General features: G+C 40.0%; 2 protein-coding genes across 5 annotated transcripts in view; both read right to left on the minus strand.

Annotated features, from left to right (window-relative positions):
• The window catches only part of ndrg3a (ndrg family member 3a), a 40,316-nt gene extending 34,525 nt beyond the window's left edge, over positions 1-5,791 (minus strand). For 2 of the 3 annotated variants that reach the window (XM_077530833.1, XM_077530831.1), the window contains exon 1: positions 5,623-5,791. The gene's annotated coding sequence lies outside the window, so the exon portion shown is untranslated. The remainder of the gene's footprint in view (positions 1-5,622) is intronic. The other variant, XM_077530832.1, reaches the window with a different exon arrangement.
• Positions 5,792-6,567: 776 nt separating this feature from the next.
• LOC144024503 (PHD finger protein 20-like) lies at positions 6,568-25,212 on the minus strand. 2 transcript variants are annotated; one of them, XM_077530829.1, is made up of 17 exons: positions 25,057-25,212; positions 23,507-23,613; positions 19,861-20,032; positions 17,725-17,809; positions 17,498-17,574; positions 16,852-17,404; positions 16,694-16,744; positions 16,346-16,615; positions 14,502-14,693; positions 14,117-14,212; positions 11,347-11,502; positions 10,823-11,001; positions 10,650-10,749; positions 9,887-10,082; positions 8,818-9,259; positions 8,368-8,545; positions 6,568-7,753 (listed from the first exon to the last, which is right to left on the minus strand). In XM_077530829.1, exons 2-17 carry the CDS (start codon positions 23,587-23,589, stop codon positions 7,611-7,613), a joined length of 2,973 nt encoding a protein of 990 aa, XP_077386955.1. In that variant the 5' UTR covers positions 23,590-23,613; positions 25,057-25,212; the 3' UTR covers positions 6,568-7,610. The 2 variants fall into 2 exon arrangements, with proteins under 2 accessions (XP_077386955.1, XP_077386956.1); XM_077530830.1 differs by lacking the exon at positions 11,347-11,502.
• Between the last annotated feature and the right edge of the window lie 212 nt (positions 25,213-25,424).

Below are 25,424 nucleotides of genomic sequence, written 5' to 3' on the forward strand. Positions count from 1 at the left end.
CGGTATCATAAGAACACAACCTCAGCTAATCAAGCGGTCGAAGTGGTCAGTGTGCTTGTCATAAAGGCTGAATTCAGACAACTCAATCTCCCTGAGAAACACGCACTCCTCTGACAGCACTCCTCTCAGATATCCGCTGTGGAGGTGGACGGTGTCCTTGGCAACACCCCTTCTCTCCTCAACTCAGCTGATGGTGTTGCTGAGATCGAATGACCTTTTTCACCATCATATTAAGGCGTTCTCTTCTCTCAACAACCTTTGCAAAATGGAAGTCTTAACACACCACCATAGCTTCTGCTCAAATTGTTTTTCAACAAGAAATAATTCAACGGATCAGAAAAAAGGAACAGTAACTTCCTAATAAACAGCTTAGAAAAATAGTAAACGTGTTTTCATGTGTATTAAAACTAGGTCTGAGCAATTAAACTCAAATCGACATCACAATGTAGAAGAAGAATGCAGTTTTACAACCACAAACGCTACAATATTATGTACAAAAAAAGAATTTGTGAGTTAGTATAGTGTGTATACGTTACTATACACACACAGACGTCATATTTTTTTATGTTTTTTTTTTTTTTTTAGTTTATACTGTCTATGTCTGCATAAGTTCAGTGCTTCAAAAGTTTCATCCATCCATCCATTTTCTTCACCGCTTGCTCCTCACAAGGGTCGTGGGGGTGCTGGAGCCTATCCCAGCTGGCTTTGAGCAGTAGGCGGGGTACACCCTCAACTGGTTGCCAACCAATCGCAGGGTACACAGAGACAAAAAAACACCCACACTCACACGCACACCTAGGGACAATTCGGAGCGCCCAATTAACCTGCAATGCATGTCTTTGGAATGTGGGAGGAGACCGGAGTACCCGGAGAAGACCCACACGGGCACGGGGAGAACATGCAAACTCCACCCAGGAAGGCCGGAGCCTGGACTTGAACCGGAGTCCTCAGAACTGGGAGGAGGACATGCTCACTCAAAAGTTTCATTGAAACATAAAAACAAGCGATAAAGCCACACATTTGTTTGCATTATTGTTGTAATTAACTGATTTATGACTTACTTATATTTATGCCACAGAATTTTATGAAGTTTAAGTTGTTGTTTAAAATATGCAATTCAAGGTCTTGACTAGTAAGTAAACAACTAACTGAAGTAGACATTTATGCATAATAAATGCGATATTTTTTGGTTGGAATAGAGATTAATATATTGCTTGTGTATGATAAATAAATATATGGAAATAGGATCACAAAAAAATTGTCATGTTACATCACAATATTGAGGGGATTAAAAAAAAAAAAAATCACAGTTGGATAATTAAAAAAAAAAAAAAAAAAAGTTCAGCCCTAATAAGAATTACAGTGATACACATGTGACGTGTGTGTCCCTGCAAAATTATTATTTATTTATTTATTTATTTTATTTTTTTGCCCCAATTCAACATATGTTTAAATGAACCCAGCCTGAAGGGCTTTAAGGATCAGAGCCGGAGGGGTGAGGACTTGCCAGTCTTCAGGGGAGCCACAGCAATAACCACCACCACAAAGTATTTCAACTTTACTGTATCAAAAAGAAAAATATGCAGAATTTGTGTGCATCTTACAAAATGCCAAGGAAACAAAACAAAACAAAAACTTTTCTGTAGTTGGAAGAGGAGATTTTAAATTTACTAAAACTTCCTTCCACACAATTACAGAACGGGATATTGTACATCTCATGAAACCTCAAGTACGACAGTGATTGAAATGTAAAGTTTTGTGTGACTAAGGCAATCAGGAAATGTTGGTAATGTTGGGCAAATTACAATTATGATTAGAATTGGTATCATGGACCCAATAAGTATCTCCGTTTAATATTCCTCCAGGGATGCATCTTAAGTCAGAATCACACCTTGGATCAACAAGCACCTGTGCCCTTACTCTTTGTAGCTGCTAAAATTCAACATGAAGACAGCAAACTGCCAAGCACAAGCGCCAAATGCTGTTTTAGACATCAGGAATGGACATTGTATTTGGTTCAGGGCTAGAGGGATCCAAGAGGTGTGTTGGCCTTAGCTGTTATTGTTCTGCGGTTTTGAAACTGCTGTGCAAAGCTGTAATTCCATACCGAATACAGTTTTTACTACAACTCCGTCAGTTAGACAAACCACAAAGAAACACCCCATACAGATATGGCTGGGGATTGTCATATTTGCAAAAAGACACAAATAAAAACCACAACAAACAAGCACATCCACACTCTAGAGCTGCTGTTTTCATTTCCAAGTGACATTTAACGTTAACACATACACATACACACAGTTACTGTAGGTGGAAGTGATGGCACACAAGAAGACTTGCTGTCAGCACACTGGCTTAATTACCGCCGCCATATCTCCAGTGAATATTCTTCCCTGACATTCTCCTCCGCCAATCCTACTCAAAAAGGACTTCTCACTTTATAATACGCTCTAATCCCAGTAATCCATTACGCACAATTGTACTGCCTACCGAAACACAAGTAACAGTTGTCGATGTCGTTTAACTTTTTGAAAATTCATTTAACAGATCATGAGACAATAACAGATCACCAGATTGTCTTGATTTATCAATTTGTTTTTGCATTCATCCTTTTAAATGCTAAGGCACTTTAATTTAAAAATGGAGAGAAACGTGTGTTAAAAATGATCATAAGCAGCACAGAAATTAAATTTAAAAGCTAAGTTGCTAAATCTATTTCGAATGACTCAAACATATTTGTTCACTTCTACTGCTACTTTCCATGACTCTTTGATCTTCCAGACGATCCTTTTATTGTCCGTGGTTAAAATAAGATTGATAATCACATTAATACATCTGAAAGCCTCTACAAGGATACAGCATTAAAATGTCTGTTGAAATGCAAAAAAAACAAATCTATGAGAAGACTGCAAATAATTATTTGAATAATCAATGACCTCACATGCACACAATAACCTCTCACTGCATTTGCCATGGCATCCCCGTATGTCACCAATGTTTAGGATCAGTAAGCAATTTACAGCTTTTACCTATAAATAACTTCCTTTAGAATACTATAAAGTGAAACATGGATCCATCAGTTCCGTTCCTTTGCAGAAATTAGTCATTATTCGTCAATTATTCACATAAATTCGATATTGAAGGTTACTGCATAAGGATGAGTGCCCTGCGATTGGCTGGCAACCGGTCCAGGGTGTCCCCCGCCTACTGCGCAAAGCCAGCTGAGATAGGCTCCAGCACCCTCCGCGACACTTGTGAGGAATAAGTGGTCACGAAAATGGACGGATGGACGCATAAGGATGAGAATGTTTCACATGCTTTTGTTCACAGATCTTTTCAAGTCTGTTCTTATCTCTTGCCCAATGAGCTTCCAAGCAATCTTTGGAAAAAATCTTAACTGCTGCGCCATATGTTTTCTATAATAATCAACCAAGAGGAGAACACCTCCTAGGATACGGCAATAAACCTCTTTTGCTGTGTAAACAAAAGTCTGGTTAATAGCAACACCACAAGAGCCGTTCTGTCAATAGTTAGCCATGACGTATTCATCCAGTCTGAACAATGACGGTGTTATTAGTGGCAACACATGCCTGCTGGTTGTTTACTGTCAAAGCTCCGGTCAAACTTTCTTGGTCATGTGACAGCTCAAGGAATTGTGGGAGATAAAAATCGGAATTAAGGTACTGTTAGGCCCACACAGCGCCACGGCCAAATTCAATTGAGCTTTGTGCAGTGTGCAAGTTTCAGCAACTAGTCTTCATGAGTGGCCAATTGTCGGCTACTAGTTTTGAATCGCTGGAGAAGAATGTCATTGTAACGTCTGTCATAAAATGTAACAGCCAATCAAAAATGCCATGTCAGATTACAGGAGCTTTTGCATTCAAACGTTTAGAGTATAAGCGAGATTCAGACAGCCGCCAATACCAAGCCATACTATAACCCAGAATATACATTGGGTTTTACAACTATACTTGGGAGAGTCCCTGCTGCCTAATGCACACAACCTTTCCCAAAAATATTTGAGTTGCTGAGGACAGCTGGCTGTTGTGGGGGCAATTTAGCAATGGAGAAGCTACTCACTTGCCAACATGCTTGAACATAGTAAATGGTACTTCATTTATAATAGCACTTTTCCACCTTACAATGCCCTCAAAGTGCTTTACATTCGACTATTCATTCACCTACTGATGACGCACCATCGGGAGCAACTGGGGGGTCAGTATTTTGCTCAAGGATACTTCGACCAGTTCGACGTGGTCACAATGGCATGGGATCGAACCCACAACCTCTGGGTTAGGAGACGACCACTCTACCACTGAGTCCTGCTGCCCCAACATAGTTGTATATAGTGTTGTAGTAAGTTAATGTTGCTTTTTATGTGCTTTTTTGTAAGTGTCTGTAATGTATTTGGAGATGGAATAATTAAAAAGTAACAAACAAACATTACAGATGAAATAGCAGAAATGACATATAGGCTTAAGTGAGGCAGTCAGTATATTGAGTGACTGGACGTGAGCCTGGGCCTATATCAACCCTTAAATGAATGTACATTCTCTTAGATGCCATTTCAATTTAGCATGTGCCATGTGCCGTTAGATGCCATTTCAATTTTTCTCAATGGGGAAAACAAATTACAGTCCTTAGCCCAAGTGCCACTACATTCTGAATAACCATCCTTCTTTTACAGTGCTTGTTTGTAGTTCTGGCTTTTCAATAACACATACCTAATAATACCATCTCACACAAAACAAATAGACAATGGTCATTTGATGAGAAAACACCTGACAGTTTCTTTCCCACCTGTGTGACCTTCGAGGTGTCACTAGTGACATTGTTCACCATGTGCTGACACTGCAGTTCTAGAATTTGAATTGACTGGACTATAAATGATGGATGCGACCACACAAACTGTTACAGACACACAGTTCGGGGAAACAGGTGCCAGTCGGTGTAAAAGTAACCTCTAAAGTGACGAAATTAATACAAGATCTTAGGCCTAGTTCAGCATAACAAGGTGCCGACATAACACTAGTTTGAATGACACCCAAAGGAACACTTCAAGAAAATGCTAACGCACCGTTCTGTTACACAACATTAATTCGATTTAAAAAAAAAAAAAAAAAGTGGTGAGAAAATGTATTCATTATGCAATGCACATTTTGACGCGCATATACGCTGTCTATATGCAAAGCTAAATCATACATGTTACTATTTATAGCGAAAGAACTCACTTCCGATGGCATGTCATGGTGACCGACGCGGTTTTAATAGAAACAGCCAAGCGTGCGCTTCCATTGGCTTGCGTATAAGGTGACAGAATGGAGACAAAGTAAGCTGAAAAGTGGCGACTCGGTGAGGAAAAAAAGAAGCGACATAGCAGCACTACTGGGAACTAATTTGACTGAAACTGCAGGGGACAGCTTTGCTTACTCTCTTCAAACCTAAATGAAGATATTTGAATGAAAATATAAATGCTAAATAGAGACGGCGGGCACAACGCGTCCATGACAGCAACACGAACAGGTTGGGGGGAAAAAAATCCAGAGAAGATTATCTCTGTTGGCACATCTGTAACTACTACATTGCAAAGGGATAACGCAGGACGGCGAATACAAGACTTACCTTGACGATAACAATAGTAGCGTTTCAGTCGAGTCCGCTATAGGTTTCAAGGTATAATATGAAAAGCGCTGTGCTATTTTACCGTCAAATGTAAGATTCGCCGCACTCGGCTCGGTTGCCGCTTCCTCTGCTCCAACTAGTATTTCGACGTGATTGTGGGCGGAGCTACACGCTGCGTCGGAGACAGGAGCCAGCCAATCGGAGCAGACGCTACGGAGCAAGACAGGAAGAAGAGATAAAGGTCATACTCTGCTCTGAATACTGACGACTATGAAATACAGTAATTTGAAAAAAAAGGAGGGAGATCACGAACAAGTTGTGAATAGGAAGCAACAAAGTACTTAAATAATCCGCGTGTATTGTGTTGTTCAATCCATATCCATTTAGCAATCTAAATGTGCTCCTCCTACTTCAATTCGTAGTAAAATACGGATAGAGAATCAGAATTTATATTTTTGGTTTTAACAAAGCAGCTTTGCAATATTCCCGTTCAATTGTTACAAAATATTGTGTTTTGACAATTTATGCTCTGTGTCAAATATTGAGCGATTAACTTAAACGACCAGCTACTGCCCATTTCCAATCGGATTATATAACAGCCCGAATCGGCTAAAATGAAATCATATCAGGTATGTACGCAATCTGTTATAGTGTGACTGTGCTTGTCCTCCCCAGCCGCCAGTGTTTAAAAGTTGTCGGGAGCATGAGCGCCATGCTCAGCGGCACTTCGTCAGAAGCGGAATCAGTACTGTTGCTGTACTCCCAACTCTGCAAGCTTTTAGTCACAGACTGCTGCCTTCAATTTTGATCCGATTGTGTAAGAGGCCAAATCGGCTAAGAAATCATGTTACATCAAAACTGAATGATGCAACTTTTATTTAGTGACAGTGCCGTCAGCTGGATAAACAGAAAACGGGATGGGGGGAAATGAAATACGGACAAAACTTGACATCGTGAATAATGGTTTATTTATGTACCAACAGATGTGTTTGCATTGTTCAACATTTTCCCTGCTCTAAGACAGACAGTACAGTAGCGTAGGATGTGTTGGAGAATCTGTTCAGGAAAGAAAAGCACATTTAGATCGACATATTTACAAAGTACAATAAACAAACGGGTGAAACAAATTTGAACTAAAACGCCAACTTAATCTCTCTTAACAGTATTCATCATATCATGGGCAAAAGCACGGGATCCAGTCCAGAGCAAGTCTTCAGTGAGCCATTAGATGCTACAGTACAGCAATAATAATGCAGAGGCAGTGATGAATATTGTAACTGATAACCAAGTAAAAACTTACAGACTAAATAAAGTTGCACATTACTGTTTGGAGAAAAGTGTGACAAAAGACAAAACACAAATCACGCTTCTCACAATTTCAAAAACTTGAAAAACAACAAAAAGCAACCCAAAAAAATAAAAAATAATGTTTGAAGACAAAACTAATTTCACAGTGTAGAAGAAAATAAAAGACTCGAAGAAGTCAGTTTGAAGACTGGTTGTAAAGTGCCGTTACATACTGGGTGTCTTAGAGGGATCAAGACTTTTTTTTTTTTTTTTTTTTGAAGAGCAAGCGTAAACGCACAACTGGAGAACAAACGTATATATTTGAACATGTTCAAAAAATAATTTTGTATTTGTTTACGGAACTTAACTGCAAGCTGAATATAAAGCTTGTGTGTAATGCAGTATGCACTGAGAGAATTACAAGCCACCTTTAGCTGTACAGGCATACAGAAGGCATCAAGTTGCATGGGAACCATTGAGTAATCTGGTCCAAAGGACTTTCTCCTGCATTTACGAGGTTACTTATTGTGTTTAATCCTGATTCATAATGCTGACTTTCCATACAAGGATGTCAGTGGCTGCAGCATCTGAATTCACCACATAGAACCCTTAAAAGGAAGAAAAAACAGCTGCAGACATCAGGCCAAGTCTTGCATTGGCAAGCTCTGTGAGATTCCAAACACTGCTGTTCTATGGCGCCCTCATGTGGAGCCGAACAGGGCGAGCTGATGCACCTTTCCCAGCTGTGACATCAGCCGCTTCATGCGGTGTTTGAGCTGAGGCAGACGGGCCAGCGGTTCAGGAGGCTCCAGTTCCCCCGTGTAGTCCAACCAGCTCTCCAGCACTGGGTACAACCAAAAAACAAATGAGGGTTAAGGAAACCAATCTTCAGCCTCCCTAGTATGTTTTTCATGTTGGCAAGTTTGACGATTTCACTTTGTTAGCTACAGTTAACACAAATGTCAAGTAAATGTTGGTTAAACACAAAACTATCATTAATACAAAGTAATGGAACAATACTTTGTGGAACCGGTCGAGCCCGTAAGAAGTTAATAATTAACTTAGTTGGAGTATGGCCACAAAGTGTTAGTAGCAACATTGTATCGTTAGCGTTATATTTATTAAATTATTATATTACAGGAGTCGTTAGGCTATTTGTGGGTGGGGGGGGGGTTCATCAACTGTAGATCTTGAGATAAAGCTGCCATTGGAATGACTGGGAGGCATTCAGTGGATTGATTATTTAAAAATAAAAAATAAAAATGTCTACACACACCTTTGTTTAAAGGGACAATGACAATGAAAACTTTTGCCACCTTTAATGTGATGTCTAACCTGTACAACTCTCCTGGAATTGTTTGCATTTGAACAGCAGTGGGTAGACTTAATATCCACTGCACAAGAATTTCAGGTTTAAGATCTCAAAGTAGAAATAAATTAAGGCCAGTAATGTCTTACCGTCCAACTCTCGCTCAATAAAGTCCATCCTGTGCGAGACCTCATCTTGTACTGCATCTATGTGATCCAGCAAGTTGAGCTGCCACTGTTGTTGCTTGCAGTTATCTGCAGCCTCTTCAGGACGACTCCAAACCTCTCTCTTCATTTGAGCGTCAGGCCAAGAGCCTCCAGACGTAGCCTAGATGATCATATGGGGGGGGGGGGTTAGGAGGCATTCATTGCTCCATGTATTATGAATCATTCAAACAAAAGGAGATCCTTGAGGTTACACATGGGGCTCAATGAACTACTTCTGTGAAAGTGAGTCAAGCTGGTTCAGTGGAGGTCAAGATTGTTGAAAAAAACGTCAGAAAGTGCTGCAATTTCAAGTACTGTACATGTTGAAAATGTAGGTCTCTACTTTGAGTGAGTGCAAAGAAAATACAGTATGCTAATTGAAAAAAAACAAACCTTGTTGCTCATGCTGATGGATTTGGGCTTGTCCGTCTCTAGCAGGCTGCCAAAGCGCTGCTCACGCTCCAGCAACTCTTCAGTGCTTCTCATGCTGTCCTCAAGCTCCGAGCCCTGTCGGGTCTCCACCACCAGTCTCTGCTCCACTGCAGGGTAGTAGGTCCGTGGTTTTTGGTAGCAGTGTTCGCTGGTGATGTACGAGTCCTGGAACGACGGGAAGGGGGACGAGGAGCAGGAGGACGACGAAGTGGCGGCGGCAGCGGCCCGGCTCAGCTTCTCGAGGGCGTTGGACATCAAAATCTCGCCACGACTCATGTCCTCATCGGGAGTGACAGGAGAGGGGGCTGCGTTGCTGCCCCGATAAGAGTCCGAGCAGGTTGGTGGCCTTGCTACTCTCTTCCAAGGTTGGCGCCACAGCTTCAGGTCAGGATGTGTGTTGGTCCTGGGTAGGAAGTAAAACAAAAAAACAAAGATAAGACAAACATGAAGACTGTTTGGGGGTAAAAAAAATAAAAAAACAAAATACAGTATTAACTCATTCACTCCCAGCCATTTTTACTGACGCAACCCCCTTCGCTTCTGGCTGTTATATGCGGATTTTGACTCATTTAGTAACGCCCACAGAATATTGTGTTCTATTGCTATTAAAACATGGAATCTACCAAAACAAAGATTACAGTCTCTTCTTTAATCAGGGAAAAAAATAATATATATATATATATATAAATATATATATATATATATATATATATATATATGTTTCAGTTTCGCAGCGATTAGCATTAGAATGCAACTAAGTTTCATCGATAAAAGAGCAACATGACCCTTGGTTGATCTTATACTCTGCTGCCACCTGCTGGGCATTTTTGTAATAACTACCATTACTTTAAGCCACCACTTCATGTCAGAATCTGCATTAAAAAAAATAATAAAAAATTGGGGGGAGTGTCGGACAAAGTATCAAAAGTATGTAGCTATTTACACGTTTTTGGGTTTGAATTAAATAAATTCAGAAGAACACAGTCTGTCAATTTCTCCTATTTTAGCTGAAAAGCCACCCTGCACTCACTGCAAAATGTTCATCTTCAACTGAAGTCCATTGAGAATCTCCACCACATGGTGCACGTCTCCAAGCAGCTGGTGTGTGGTGGTGATCTTCTTGGCGTTTTGGTGAGAGTAGTTTTCTTCCAAGAAGGACAGACCGTGCATGTGGCCATTGTTTAACCAGTCACGGTCATACCAGTAGCGTAGACTCTGTCTCTGGCCTGGAAAGAAATATACATTCACTTGCATTAGAACACTACTCGACGGCTGCTTGTTGTTGGCGCATAATCACTGTACTGAATTCATTCTTTTAGGAGAGGAATTATATTAGACAAAAAAAAAAACCCAAAAAACAAAAAACACTTATTAACTTAATTTTCTGAATGCACATTGAGACTGAAGCAGTTTGCCCACTTAAATGAATGGAAATACAGAATTAATCAGTTCCAGAACTAAATCACCTTTGTTTTACTTCAGTTTGTATGGTTCCAGAGACAATTTTGACAATAACACACATGTAGAAAATTGAGAAAATAATTCCTTTATCTTCACAAGTTCAATTAAAAAGCAATGCTACATTATTCACACGTTTCAAAGACATTAGTTTTGTACCTTTATATAGAGTACAACTACTGTGCTGAGTTATAACCACACATGGAGATACTGTAATTTGCCCCCGAACCCCCATCAAATTGGGCTAACCTACATTGAGTTTGACATCCCTGCTTGATTACATCATCACTGACCACAAGAAGGACAAAGCGTTGTGACTCAAAAGGTCCTCTCACCTGGCGGGTCTCTGCAAATATAACAAGCGTATCTGTCTGGAACATTGTCTTCCAGCAAGCCCATGCATGTGCCATGCTGCCAGCACAAGCAGTCTTCACACTGTAAAGACAAGACACAACACTGTTAAACACTCAAAATCAAATCTATCCAGCATATAATCCTAAATAATGACCTGGATCATGAAATCATTCTCCTCTTCCACCTCACAGATGCATCGTACAATCTCTTGGTCATTGCCATCAGCGCCACAGTCCAGGCTCAAAGGTGGTGATGTCACATCCACGTCCACCCCGTAGTCCTCGTCACTCCACCCACAGCTGTCAGTGGACCAGTCACTTAAGCTGTCATCATCTACAGAAAGGACAAACCAAAGAATAAAAGAATTTGAGGTTGTCGATGATCACATTAATGTCCCTATTTAAATCTGAATGACTGCTCTGATTGTCCTAATCTGAAATATAACTGTTTGAATACATATTTGTGGAATACATGATGACATGACCGCCCAGCAGTTAATCAAGCATCAGGACACTTAAGCAGTGATGTTAACAGGTTTGTTGTGCATGATATGAGCAACATAACACAAAAATAAGGTGTGATGCAGCTAACGATGGCTATAGCATAAAAGGGAAAGAAGAGAAAGCCATGAACACTCACACTGTACAAACAAGCACACGCACACCATCAGATACCCACCATCCACATTTATCGGCACCGAGTCGCTGTATCCAGGCCTGCAGCGGTAGGCCTCACGCTTGTAATTGTGTGAGGGGGGATATTTGAATGGCATTTTCAATTTGGGTGGAGGGCACAGTACTGAGAAGTCAATATTCTCCTCAATATCTGTGCAGTCTGTTAATACAGGGAAGGGGGGGAAAGCAGATGTAGATCAAGGTTGAACATTAATTTCATTTGACATATGTCCATTAGGGGGAGACAAACAGTTTTGGAACAATGGGATCAATTGAGAACAATTAAGGACAAGCTGTGTTTGAGACTGTTAAAAGATATTTGGGAACAGCTCTCTCAGTATGATGCAGTACGGTTATACCATTAGAAAATAGGGATGCAACGATAACAACAATATCGTGATATCGCGATATTAAAACAGCCACAATATATCGTCGTCATCATGTCATATTAAAAGCAGTACATCTTCAGGTTGATTTCCATTTGTGCAGTTCTAGCACCCCCTGGTGGCTATTTTATTTTATTTTTTTAGCACAGTTTAATTTTCACATAGCATGTTTTGGCCCTTCTATGTTTCAAATCCACACCAATGGTCAGATGAATAATAACTAATATGAGTCAATATGTGGAGGAACTATTTGTGCTAGCATTAGCATGCAAGTGCCTCAATATTAATGTTATTAGACATTGTAGGTTGTATATATGCCATGCTGAAATGTACAAAAGCACAATATTGTATAATTTTTTAGTATGAGCTTTTTTTTTTTTTTTTTTACAATATTGTGACCTTTTTTAATATTGCCAACCTCCCCATAATATCGTGATAATTATTGTATCGTGACCTTCATATCGTGATGTTTGGATATCGTTACATCCCTATTAGAAAATACTGAAACATTCTTTAATTAACGCTCTAAAAGTGCAAATGAAAACTGAACATTTGATTAGAGAACATCTGATGGAGGTCTTGCACTGGATATTATATGATGCCCAACACACCCAACATTGACCAAATTCTACTTGAGTTGCTATTTAAAAGTTGCATAATTCCCGTATGTACCCGTGTTCAACTGCAGACATAATATATTTGCACTCCTCTCAACATCTGAATAAACGATACAGCAGGCAACAATTGTGCTGTGTACATAGCTAATTTCTTCCAATTTCATAGTAGTATTACGACATTTAGATTTTTATGCAAGTCCTGGATATAGAGCATTGACGATTAAAAAAATAAAAATAAAATCCTTGAAGGTGTCATAATGTTGCTGATCAGTGTTCGTGAACTACACAAAGACAAACCCCAATCAAGATGGAACACTGTAAAACAAAAACAGGTTCCCAAATCCTTTAATACACTAAAAAGATAAGATGCAAAACTAATATTTGTTGTAGCAAATATTAGCTCATTTTTAAACTTGCCCATGACTGTGTCATAGCTCCTTTCACTTTCAACACTGTGGAATTGAGGAAATTGTTGACGCTTAATTTGAGGAATTATTTCAATTGTTGCATCATGTGTCACACTTTGGCTGCTCAACAGTCGGGCCCCCTGTTGCCATCGTGCCTGGACTGTAGACAGGCTAGTTCCAATACCTGTACTTTTTTTTTTTTTTTTTTTTTTTTTTTTTTAAACTAAGAGAGGCTGTTGTAACAGATGGAGAATGGAGCTTTGTTTGCATCATCTAGCTGAAATAAGCAGGGACATCCTGAAAAAGGAAAAGGACACCGCTGGGATTGCAGCCGTTGCTGCTTCCGAAAAACGTGCAAACTTGCACATCCCGATACAATCATAAATGCTACATTTTCAAAAATCTGGAGTGTCATTTTTCCCTCTTCATTGTCAGTGGATGCTAAAAATGACTTGAAATGATGTACTCAGACCAACAGGACATGTACACTAGGCACAATTGAACTGAGTAACACTGTTCATAATGTTACAAACAAGATGGTGACATAGTTGTTCAGCCCATCCTTGCCTGCCACAGTGATGCTCTTCTTGTACGCAAACATAAAAATCAATTGACTCGTATGTTTCCAGCTAACCTGAAGATATTAATAGCATCATCTTCAAAAGGAGTGCAGTTAAACAATGAGAATTTATAAAAATACGACATACTCATTTCTACAGTGGCGACACAACCCAAATTTGTACCAAAGTTTATCACTCACCAATGCTAATGCAGTGGTAGATTTATAAGTTATTTTAAATTGTATTTAAAAACACTATAAGCACGACAGTATTTGTTTTTTTTGTACGGTGTGACAACGTACTCGTGTCACTACACAAGTTATCTCATTATGAGCTGTTCCCAACATCAAAATGTTGATGTCATACACATTTTTGTTTTTGCGGTGTGTTCAAATGAATATAGGCAGAAAAGGATTTATTCTCTGATTTTAGTTTCGTTCCCAACTTCATTGTAATTCACTGGTTGTGACTTCCAGTTAACAACGTTGGACTTTGTGTTTGGGTTAGTCATTATCAGTAATCACAACACAATCTGCCTTTGGAGTCACCAGTACTGAGGAGCTGTCATGGAATTAATTAATCGGTTATGGACGTGATGTAAAGTTATGAGCTTGGCCTAGTGGGTCCATGAACAGATGTAACACTTATCCCACACACGGCGAGGCTCAGCGACCACACCAACAGGACAAAATGGAGGGCTTCACACTTTGCAGCCAAGCCACTTTCACAAAGTAATAGCAAGTGCACATGCAAAGCAGCAGCTATGCGATGCAATGGGGCTTGATGCACACAATCCCTGCTTACCAGACTGCACCTTCTTCTTTTTCTTCCTCTTCTTAAGCTTAATGCGAAGGAAGTCCTTTTGTTTGGGTTTTTCTTTTGGTCTATCTTTGACCGGACCTGGAAAGGTTGCAAGCTTTAATTTTCCAATTTAACATCTTTACGGTGTTCCCTTACTGTAGCAAATATCTGAGAGTAGTTAATGCCTATACTGTAGATGCCACAAAAAAGCAGCAAAGTAAACTTTTCATCTCACTTCAACATAACTCCTTGGTACTAAGATGGCACAAGATATGAAAACAAAAATAGCAAATGGGTGAATCTGCAAGTAGCAAATGACAAATATGTGAGGGAACGCTGGCCATTTGCAACTCAAGAGATGTTAGTCATTTGAGGAATTGTTACTGACCCATCTCAAAGCCAAACTTGTCTGACTCTTTATCCTGCTGCTGGCATCCATTCTTGTCAAGCTGGTTCTCCTTGCTTTTCTCCCTTAGTAGTACCCTCTGCTGATGGCCATGCGTGTTGATTGCAGAGGGAGCGGAAGTGCGTCTGCCGGCAGCTTTCATTTCACCTCGATTAGCCGCAGCAGCTACTGTGTCTGCACAAAATGTAAGGCATTGATTATGAGACCGTTAGCATGCTGCATCAAAGGTTGGGACAATATGCTTTTATCCCACTGATTCTTGTAACGATTATTTGGGCGCTATTTTACAATGTTTACTTTTTTAAACACGAACAATGAGGGTATCTAGTACTAGAGCTGTCAAAATTAATCAACAAGTAATTATCAAACTAATCAAAAATAATTGAGTAATCGTTTGGAGCCATTTTTTTCCATTTAAAGGGATTACATCACAATATTTAAGCCTTTCCCAAAATTAACTATTGGCATATAATAATTAAATCTTACCTTTGACACCATGGTGATGTAATTTTTTAATGAAATATTAGGTGTTTTTCTGGTTATTTTTGTAACACGGAAGTATAACACCCGTTTCAGTAAAACCCTGGCCGACTCTCTTCATGTAATTGCCACGCCCCGGGGGAGCCGACTGCTGTCTGCTGTTGTAGCTCTGCATTTGAGCACTCTGAATGGCCACGCAACTTGACGCAAGCCAATTCTTCAATAAATATTTGAAACAAAACGGCTCTTTGCCGCAAGAAATTGTGGCGGAAGAGGGGAGCAGAGGAAAAAAGGAGGGACAAAAAAGCAAAACTGAGCTGGCTTCGAACCGGAGACTTGCTGCTTACAGAGTGAGCACACCATCCACTATACTCGTTCAGTTAGGCTCAACAGTGCAAAAGTGTTACTTGTAGTTGACACAAGTGTCAGCCAGAACACGATTTTAAGACAGTCAATTGTCATTGCACTTTGGCATTGCAAACGTGAAGAATAATAGATTGCTTTGAATCCATTTGGACAGAATGTCTACTGATCAAGTCTACTTTTGTCACTATCCCATGGAGGTTTCAGAGAAAGTGGGCGTGCGTTTAGTCCGCAGAGGCTGTGCGGGGGTGGGTCCGCACCTTATGATGTCATAGAGTGAGTACCCGCTCGTTTTCTTAAGTTGGGAGGGGCTGGCGCATGGAGAGCAGAATAACGTAAAATTTCTCTTAGCGGGGCAACTGAAGGAAAACACCACTTCGGTCATGTTTTTGGTGAGGAATTAGCATTTTAACATGGCTAAAAGCTATTAAAAAAAAAAAAAAAAAAAAAAAATTCATGTTGCTCTCTCTTTACAATTGTCCAAATCCTCCGATTTCAGCATGGCAACAGTAATTGTCCACTGATTTTTTTATAGTCCTTCATGAAAGATTATCTTCTATTTACTTTAATCCAAATGAGTCATTTGCAAACATGTTTTTACTTTGGAAACCAATGACACAACCTGTAACATATCTCCCTTTTTTTAAATCACTAAACGAGTACAAAGTACGAAATAAGCACCAATGACTACTATCAGAGATTTTTTTTTTTTAAATACACTAATGCAAAATTAAAATGAATCAGATTAGTCAATTAAATAATCAATAGAGTAACTGATTCTAAAAATATTCAATAGTGACAGCACTAGTATATACAGAGTATATTTTAATTTACAGCAACAATCCACATCATCCGTATCAAATTTAGTTAACATGTATTTATAGCAATAAACTGGTATTGTTTACTGCTGTGTAAACCCTTTCAAACTACCGGCAATAAAAAGCAAACACATTTAGAACAGAGCAAATGAGAGCAAAACTCACGCATGGAAGCAGAAATGGTTCGTCTTCTCTTGGGGCCGTCCAAAGCGGTGCAAGTAGCCTGTTTGTCCGCCGACCTGTTGTGGCTGCTCCTGGTGGGGCTGCACTCGGCCTCCAGAGGCTGCTCCTCGCCGTGGTAATATTTCATGTGGTAATGCAACAGCTTCGCTTTACGGAACGACTTTGTGCAGCCGGCGGCGCTACATTTGAATGGGTTATGGTCGAGGTTGATGGAAAGGACGGGGGGAGGTTGGTTTTTGATCACCCTGTACACTGCGTTGCGGAACAGCACAAGTCAGGTACCAGTCAGGCAGCACCGTTCAAAAGAATTGCTCTTAACTCAACACTTACGTGGTTCTCTGCTAAATCTGTTTGGGTTGTGGAAACCTTGCTTCCTCACAGCTGTTAAAAACAGGAAAAACACAGTCAACTCTAATGTCCAGTCATTATTTTGTGCTGCACTTAATTTTCAAAGAAAATGTCATTTTGCTTTAGTACTTAAGACTTACGCTTGACAGGTTGAGGCGCAGGGGATGTATTAGGCTGCAAGCTTTCTGATTTGATGTTTGGTTTCTGCTCCAAATCTTCATTGGATTCGCCAGGGCTTGCCTGCTCTGGTTGATCGGGCAACTCTGTGTATGGCTTTGCTGTGTCGGTGTATGGCTGTGTTGCATTCACCTCCATGTCCACTTCCTCTTCTTCCTTTTTCACATCTCCATTTTCATGGCATTTGTCATCATGACAGTCTTTAGCGCCATTTGTAAGTTGGCTGCCATCTTCTGCACCGCTGAACTTCTTCTGCTCCGGCTGCCCTGAATTCTCTTCTGACTGTTTCCGAGCCGGCGAGGCCTCCATTTTACCGTTTGCTCTCTTGTTTTTGCCGTTCACCACCCGCACTTCCGGCTCCTCCTCTTCGCTGTTACTGTCATTCTCCTGGTCGGAGGTGCTGCGTCTAGCCCGCTTGTTCCTGGGCTCACCGTTCACTGGAGGTCTGCGGTCTTTGCGGTTTGGGACTCTCCGAACCATGTTTCTCTCAGAACTCCGAGACTTTCCTGCACCTCTCTAATTGTGAGCAAAGAGTGGATAAGAAACTGAGAGCCGAGTAGCGACAGACAATTGCTGTTTTTTTTTTTTTTTGTTTTTTTAAACCCATACCTCTCTAATAAAAGGTTTCACGTGTATTCCTTTCACTGTTTGAATGACGCCATCAAAGAACTTCACAGTGTAGGACACTGAGGCAGGATGAAGGAGAAAAAAAGAAGAAGTGCTACTTACAATTAAACAACTGACTTAAAAACAGTAACTTATTGTATTCATTACAATAAGGTAACCCCCTTTTTAAAAAAAAATTTAAAAAAAATAAATAAATAAAAATGACCTACCATCTTTATTGACCGAGATGACTTTAGCAGGATAGAAACGGCAGTCAGACCAGCTTGCCAGGACCTTGTCATTCACTTGAAAACCCTAAGGACCAAAGAGACACATTTCAGTCCTAGCTAACACATCACTAGGTGCGTTTCCATTACCCTCAGTTTTGCGCAAAAGGCATGTTTCGCAAAAGTAAGCTGGTAATGGAAACACCGGATTTGCGCAAAAACTCTCAAATATCGCAAAAATGTTTTTGCGCTCTCATGAGGTGGTTTTTGATACGTATCGAAAAAGAAGTATTTCGCAAAAGTGTAATAGAAACACTTTTTGCGCATTAGTAGTCATGTGACACCCGCCCGGTGACGGAGGAAAGGACTGTAACACGTTGTTTATGTGTATTTTTTTTATTTTATTAAACTTGCAATTACTATTTGTTTTGAGAATTATTAATTTCTGGTTTGTATTTTAGTTTTATATGCTGAAGTGATTTGTATCGGCTACTGCATGTCATGAGCTAAAAGAGAGAGAGGTGTAATCGAGCGAGACTCCTTCGAAAAGTTGAAGGAGAGGAGAGCTTGAAATCCTGTCCTGCCATGTCTGGTTAATTTAGCAGAAAACATCATCTTTTAACAATTTGTAAACCGCCTTTTACCCAGCTTCTGCATGGGAACAACAACAATTTAAGATTACAGGAAGTAGGTAGTACGGTGCCACTCGCTTTCGTGTCAGAACTGCGTGCCGACTGCCGAGGGACATACACAACAACACCAATACTAAATGCCCGAAACCGCCCGATGAGGGGTGAGTGTTTTTAAAATAATATAACTCCACCGGGCGTCAGTCTACCGTAAACATCATGAGCACCTCCTACAGAACAGCGAGGTCTCGCGAGACGGGATATTCCGAGAATTGCGCCTCAGAAGCGAAACTCTCTTCAATGGAAACGCCGACATTTCGAAATTGTACTTTATCGAAATAGTACAATTGGTTACCGTTAAAGTAGGGGTGGGCGATATGATATTAGATCGTTAAGAACTTTAATGTGTTGACAATCTCATAAAGCTGACAGATCGGCAAGATCGTCTGTGGCACATTCTATACAGTTCAACTTTATGCGGGCTCAAGCTTCGTTTATGCTTGATGCATCCGTGTGGTCTTTTTTTTTTTTTTTTTTTCCCTCCCTCCACTTACTCACTCGCACAAACACGAAGCCGAGGGCGCGCACGCGGCCACGGATGATGAGTCGGATGCGGCGCGGGCGCAGGGACGCCCCCCAGCTGGTGCCAGCGTGGCCTGTCCACCTCGAAACCTTAATACCCGACGTGTACGCAACTCTCCCCGCGTCGCGACACGTCCACATTGCCCACACGCGCACCTACGAGAATTTGTAAACTACGCAGAGTCGCGGACGAGCAACCGCTGTCGTAAGCAGTGTTTTCTCATTTCCAATTCTGTGTTTTATTTACTTTGCTAAGTCACCACAAACTGTTTTTGTTGATAGTTCATTGAGGAAAAAACATGTTCAACTTCTATTGTGGTGTTAACTAGCACTGTTCATACACCGTTGGCACTCTTTATTGCCTTCTGTAGTCTGGGAGAATATCGCGACCACAGCTGCGATAATTGCACTATTTCAATTGAAACCTGTTCAGAAAGCTTAGTTGGCTTAAAATGTCTGTTTTTTTATTTGTGATTTTTTAATGGTTTTATATACATTGTAAATTGGTTTTAAAGTTTACAAAAATGTCCAGAAATGTGAAGATTAGTCTAAAAATATGTTAAAAAACAAAACAAAAAAAAATCGTGATAAAATTGAGATAGTGAATTTATTTTTAAGGAATCGTGATATGACATTTTTACCATGTCGCCCATCCTTTCGTTGAAGCACTGAAAATAAAAATCGGATTGAATCCTTGCTGCCCTTCTTAGCTTAAAAGAGAATTTTGAAGCCGTACACACGTAAAAATAAAAGCCTGTATAAAATGCTTGAGTGACACTTTAGTTGATCCCCATTATTGACTTGTTCTTACTTGAGTTTGCTTCAAATAATGTCTTGGATAGAAGAGAAAACAGTACCGTCAGACCCAACCGGTTTAAATATCCTGTTTATCAAAGTGTAAAAAAAACAAAAAGTGTCTGTGGCTTACAGGCACAGGAGCGTCGTCCTGCAAGCCTTGACGCCTCAGTTGGACCCTCTCAACGGGTCTCAGGTAGGGACTTGTCCACTCAAACCACTCGTCATAACGATGACTCCACTGACGGTAATGAATTAGTACTTTCTCATCATCGTAATCAATCTTCTCTATGTTGGCAGCATACCTAAAGAACAACGAAAGTCAGTAAGGTTACATTGGTATTTTGAAGTTTCTTGTACAAGTTGAAAAATAAATAAATAAATCATTATATAACAGCCACATATGTTTGAGTAATTGGAGTCAATATTTTTACTATGATAATTATTACCTCAATGATTTACCTCCAAAGATAAATCACAAAAACATCTGAATTGTATGCTACTCACAAAAAAAGGGATATTCAAATATCGAACACATTTGGGGAATTTTGCTATTCTACAAAAAGTACTGAAACATTGAACAGTTGGACAAGTGCTTTAAAAAAAAAAAAAATTCAGACTGTTAAATCAAGGTCACCAGCTGAAAAGCTAATTAGGATTTCAACTAATGTCAATATTTTTTTGTTAGCGTATAAAGATTTTTGTATTTTATTTCGATGATGAAACATTTTACTCACTGTATATGAGGTCACTGTCGTGAGGTTATGAACAGCAGAGATGGAAATAACGAAGTACAAATACTTCGTTACTGTACTTGAGTAGTTTTTTCCAGCACTTTGTAATTCACAGAGTATTTATTTTTTAGAATACTTTTTACTTGTATCCATTACATTTTAACAACAGTATCTGTACTTTTTACTTGATATATGGTCACTATTTTTTTAACAAGTTTTTTTTTTAATTAAAAAAATTAACAATGTATGTGCTTTGAAGACCCCCCCTTTTCCATTTATCGCTCAATTCCTTAAACCCAGATATTAGATTTGGCAGAGGCATCATTTGTTGAATTACACTTGTAATTATTTAATTAAAACATCATTAAGCATATAATTTATATGTATATTAACGCAATTTGTGGAAACTTAATTTCCATTGCATCTTTAAACCAAGGGCACCATCTAGAGGAGTAAAAACATGTTGCAAGTATTCCATGAGGCGATTTGGTCAGTTTTAAGGATTTGTTAAGTGGTGATCTTTTAAATGTAATTGTCTTTAAATTATATGACACGAGGAGGGAAAAATCCAGTAAAAAAATGTACTCATGAAGTACATTTTCGAGCCTGTACTTTTTTACTTTTACTTGAGTAATTATTTTAATGAGTACTTTTACTTTAACCAAAGTTATTTTTTTATGCAAGTACTTGTACTTTTAGTCAAGTACAGAATGTCAGCACTTTTCCCATCTCTGATGAACAGCGCGTAGTTTGTGCCTACTGTTCATGCGAAGGACCTTCAAGTGTTTGTTTTTTTTATACATATAACGGCTGTAATTATGACTTTACTAATTTGACTGCAGTAGTTTCTCACTTATGTAAATATTCGGGATACGTCATTGCTGTAGGAACAGAACTCCCTCGGAAACCGAGGACACCTCATATCATATAAACAAAAAGCTAACGACTAATAAATGACCGGAGAAGCTTGCCGTCACACGGCACTTTTACGCTTTCAGTTCCCTCTCCGTTGTGTCTTTCAGGGTGAGTACTGAGTAGCATTAATATTTAATTGTAATTTAATTTACACACCAACTTCCCCACTGTACAGATAAAGAAACCCCACACATAGAGGCATCGAAGGAAACATGTCAGATGTGAAGAGTTGCACAAACAGCCACTGAGCTAAGACTGCCTGGGAGGATTTATCACCCTCCTCCAGTACCAAAAGTCCTACCGTGGCTTTTTTGTAAGGTGGTTAAAGCGATCCTTGACTCATTGAGCCTTTTTCAGCAGTAAAAAGTTAACATTTTGTCCAGAATTAATTTGATAACTTCATAATTTTTCCATGTACAATTAATTTAATACATTTAAAGAGATTTTTCCCCCACTTGCTGTCAACTGAAGATGGCATCACCTGTGTTAAGGAAATTGGTAACGACCAATCATTGCTCACCTGTTTTCTGGGTTTGGTCAGCAAACTGAGCCATGATAAATTGCTGACAAAAAAACAAAAAAAACAAAAACTATATAAATTGGCCAGTGGTGGCTTTGTCTCAGAGTATCCAGAAATTTTCAATAATGCCATAAAAAGTTGCTACCTTTTTATGCAATGCTTTTATTTATTTATTTTACAAAAGGTTGTTGGAAAAAAATAATATCGCTGGCATTGCGCGGAATCTGCATACTAGGGCCCGGCCGATTAATCGGACGATTATTGACCTTCAAACATCGGCCAAAACAATCGGCCAATTGAGCAAAATGGTCGATTATTTCCCCCTTAAAACGTTATCGAAGAAAATTGAAGTTTCCGACGTTGTGAAAGTGCCCCGATTGCACCATTTTGCTTTTGTAGCATTAGCAACTAGCAGGTGTGTAGTGTGTGTTATTCTGTTGTCCCTTTAAGCTGATTAATGACACAGCAGTTGGAGTTAACTGTAAAACTAACCACACAACATAAAAAATTACATCCACTGTATATTTAAATACAAAACATGCTTCGTTTCTAAAACATCGCTAGCCTAGCACGAACAGCAAATTAGCAAATGCGAACAGGAAGACAGGAAGCTAGCGTTGACCGAGTGTTTTTTCTTTAAATAACGAATATCCACACACAAATCTTGTGGGAACACATACTCACAGATTATAACACTACGCAAAGGCACAAATTCTTCCCAATGTGTGAAAAACGAGCTATTTTAATAGAAATCAACCGCAACCTTCTTCTGTACTCACTTTAAGTGTGTACGCCATGGATGCATGGCACCACACTGCCCCCAAGAGGCCAAAACACACAGGAACAGTCAAGTTATCTTGATTTATATAGCACTTGCAAACATCCTTAGCTGTCAGTGTTTGAATTATATATATTTTAAATAAATAATCGGCAGATTAATTGGTAATCAGTATTTTTTTTTCTGCCAAAAATCAGTATTGGCATCGGCCTCAAAAAGTGCATATCGTTCGGGCCCTACTTCATACCTCCAAAAATTAAAATTTTTCAGGCGACCCTAAAAATGGCATGTTTGTTCAACTATTAACATTGCATCATCAAATAGACCAAACCATTTTCAAAACTTCAGATTGGTCAATAATTTGTCAAAATAACACCACATATGTGGACTGACCAATAAGTATAGATCTGTGGAAAAATATGAAATTGTGACAGAGGAGATTATTTTTCATGCCCTAGCCCCGCCCCAACCATAACAACTGCGTTCAATGTTTACATAAGACAAAACTGCCCCAAAATAGAGTGATTTGAGGATATTAAATTACTCATCCTTATCGTATTCTAACCAAAGAATGTTACAACATTTTTACATTTGAGTAGGAACTGTTTTAAACTACATTAGTGGTCTCCTTAAATAAATAAAAATATATATATTGCTGTATATTGCATGTACAGTTTGTCATGTTCGACTTTTGAGGTTCTACAGCATTTTGTACACAACTGACAAGGAGAGTACAACAACTCCAATCACTGTCCTAGTGAGGAAATAAAGCAAATGTGAAAGTGGTGATAAGTTTCAAGGATGGGAAAGCATGAATGAGGCCATGACTCACCAGTTTTTGAGGCTATCTCTGGCCTCAAGCTGAGCTCCCACCTCAAATGTTATCCCTCTTCTGTTAGGGGGCGTCTTACTCATACTGCCCACATCAAGGCTCTCTTCCTGTACACACACAAACACACACATCCACCCATGAAGGCACTATTCAAGAACTATACTACTCATAAATGACACCACTTTACCACGAATGTCCATCACTACCACTGTAGCCCAACTGAGCATCTTGCGTGTGGGGAAAATATAGGACAGTGACAAAGCACACACAGATTGGAAAATGATGCAAGGGGAAAATAACAAGCTGGTGAGCCAGGCCCCTTAAATGGTGATGAGATGAGCTTAAGTCATGTTAAAATTCAGCATCAGCATTCCCCTCACCTTTATGAAAGACTTTTACATCAACTGGAGTATCCAAACGTGTCCAATAAGAGACGGCCAGCACCAAGTGCAGCCCATCGTACAACCATTATACTCCATCATTCGTATCCAAATGGTATAAATATACCTAAATTATCGAATAAAAATCTCTTACTTGTTAAAAGGGCGACACTGCACAGCAACCTACAAACCGGATATGTTCACGCTTCTCGGCCCACGTGCTTTCTCATCAGCCGATCCCACGTTCAGACACAATAGGACAATGGTAACGGATCCAGTATAAGGACGGCACCGTCTGGCGCAGATCGTCCATTAACATTTACGTTAGGCTTGAAAAGTGATCAAGTACAAACATAGCCATGGAAGTGGGTGTGTTTTATGGTCAAATCAAGGGCATAACGGCGCCAAGGCAGACACAGGAAACGAGACTTGGAGTGGGGGATGCCGCCACCGGTAAAAGACACACGGTGACAGGGTTTAAAATTTAAGTAGCAATTCGTTACAAATGATCCATGTCAAATTATTGTCATTGTGCGATTATATATGCAATTGAATGTACACGCACGATTGTGCTCACGTTTGGAAAAAACATAATAATCGAAAAAAACGAGCATCTTATTACTATCTTATTGCATACACTTGTTTGCTGTGCTCTTTTTGACCACATCAGCCAGGACTTGACACTTTATTGTACAGTAGTGTTTTATAACCAGTAGGCGTAGCGCGAAAACCCCTTCGCCTACGTCAGGATGAACGCAAATCCGATTGGTCGAGTGGGTCTCACGTGGACGGGAAGAAGCATTCAGATTGGCCATACAGCCGTCACTCAAGCTACCGCGCTGGGGCCTCGCGCAAAGGCCTTTACTTCTCCGTACTTTTCTCCATGGGAGAGCGGCGGCGTGGGAACACAAAGCATTTAACTTCCCCAACTACGACGCCATACAGCCACCTCAAGGCTCCAAGCGGGGAGCGAGGTGATAACACACATCAACAACGACACGAATCAGGCCACCAGCGGCCTCAATCAACAATGTGTTAGCCACTCCGTCACATTTGTTTTGAACTCAAAAAGCCGACATGCGGCACCACGCCAGCTAGGATGTTGTTGCGGCCACCGAAAGGGTGGATTTCGCCAATTATGTACTCGGGAATGCGGTTCGGGCTTCTTACCTGTTCCCCAGTCACCTTTAGTCCGATTGGGTGTCAAATATGAGGCGAAATCCTTTCAAGAACAGGTACCGCCGCCTCCGCCTGTCTGCTTCACACAGACCACGCAGTTGAATTTCTCAGTTGCATTCACCACCGGCGCGGGCTGCGTGGAGCACATGTACGCATGCGCGTACAACGGTCTCCCGCGTCATCGTCCCATTTTTTCCCCCACAAGAAAAAATTCCAGGTGGAGTGGAACCGTCACTTGCCTTCGGTGCTGGTTGGCGTGGGTTCGTGGGGAGACCATGTTTCGCATGTGTGTGAGTGATGATTAATAATAAAAAAAAAAAAAAAAAAAAAAAGACAAAATTCTTTATTTTTTAAAAATG

This window comes from Festucalex cinctus, chromosome 8 (genome assembly GCF_051991245.1).
Source record: "Festucalex cinctus isolate MCC-2025b chromosome 8, RoL_Fcin_1.0, whole genome shotgun sequence".
NCBI lineage: Eukaryota > Metazoa > Chordata > Actinopteri > Syngnathiformes > Syngnathidae > Festucalex > Festucalex cinctus.

Coding starts and splice junctions, on each gene's coding strand:
- LOC144024503 (XM_077530829.1), bottom strand. CDS start 23,589: ATGAGTAAGACGCCCCCTAACAGAAGAGGGATAACATTTGAGGTGGGA. Junction 20,033..23,506: donor AGAGATAGCCTCAAAAACTG/GTGAGTCATGGC, acceptor GTTGTTCTTTAG/GTATGCTGCCAACATAGAGA. Junction 17,575..17,724: donor CATCTCGGTCAATAAAGATG/GTAGGTCATTTT, acceptor ATCCTGCCTCAG/TGTCCTACACTGTGAAGTTC.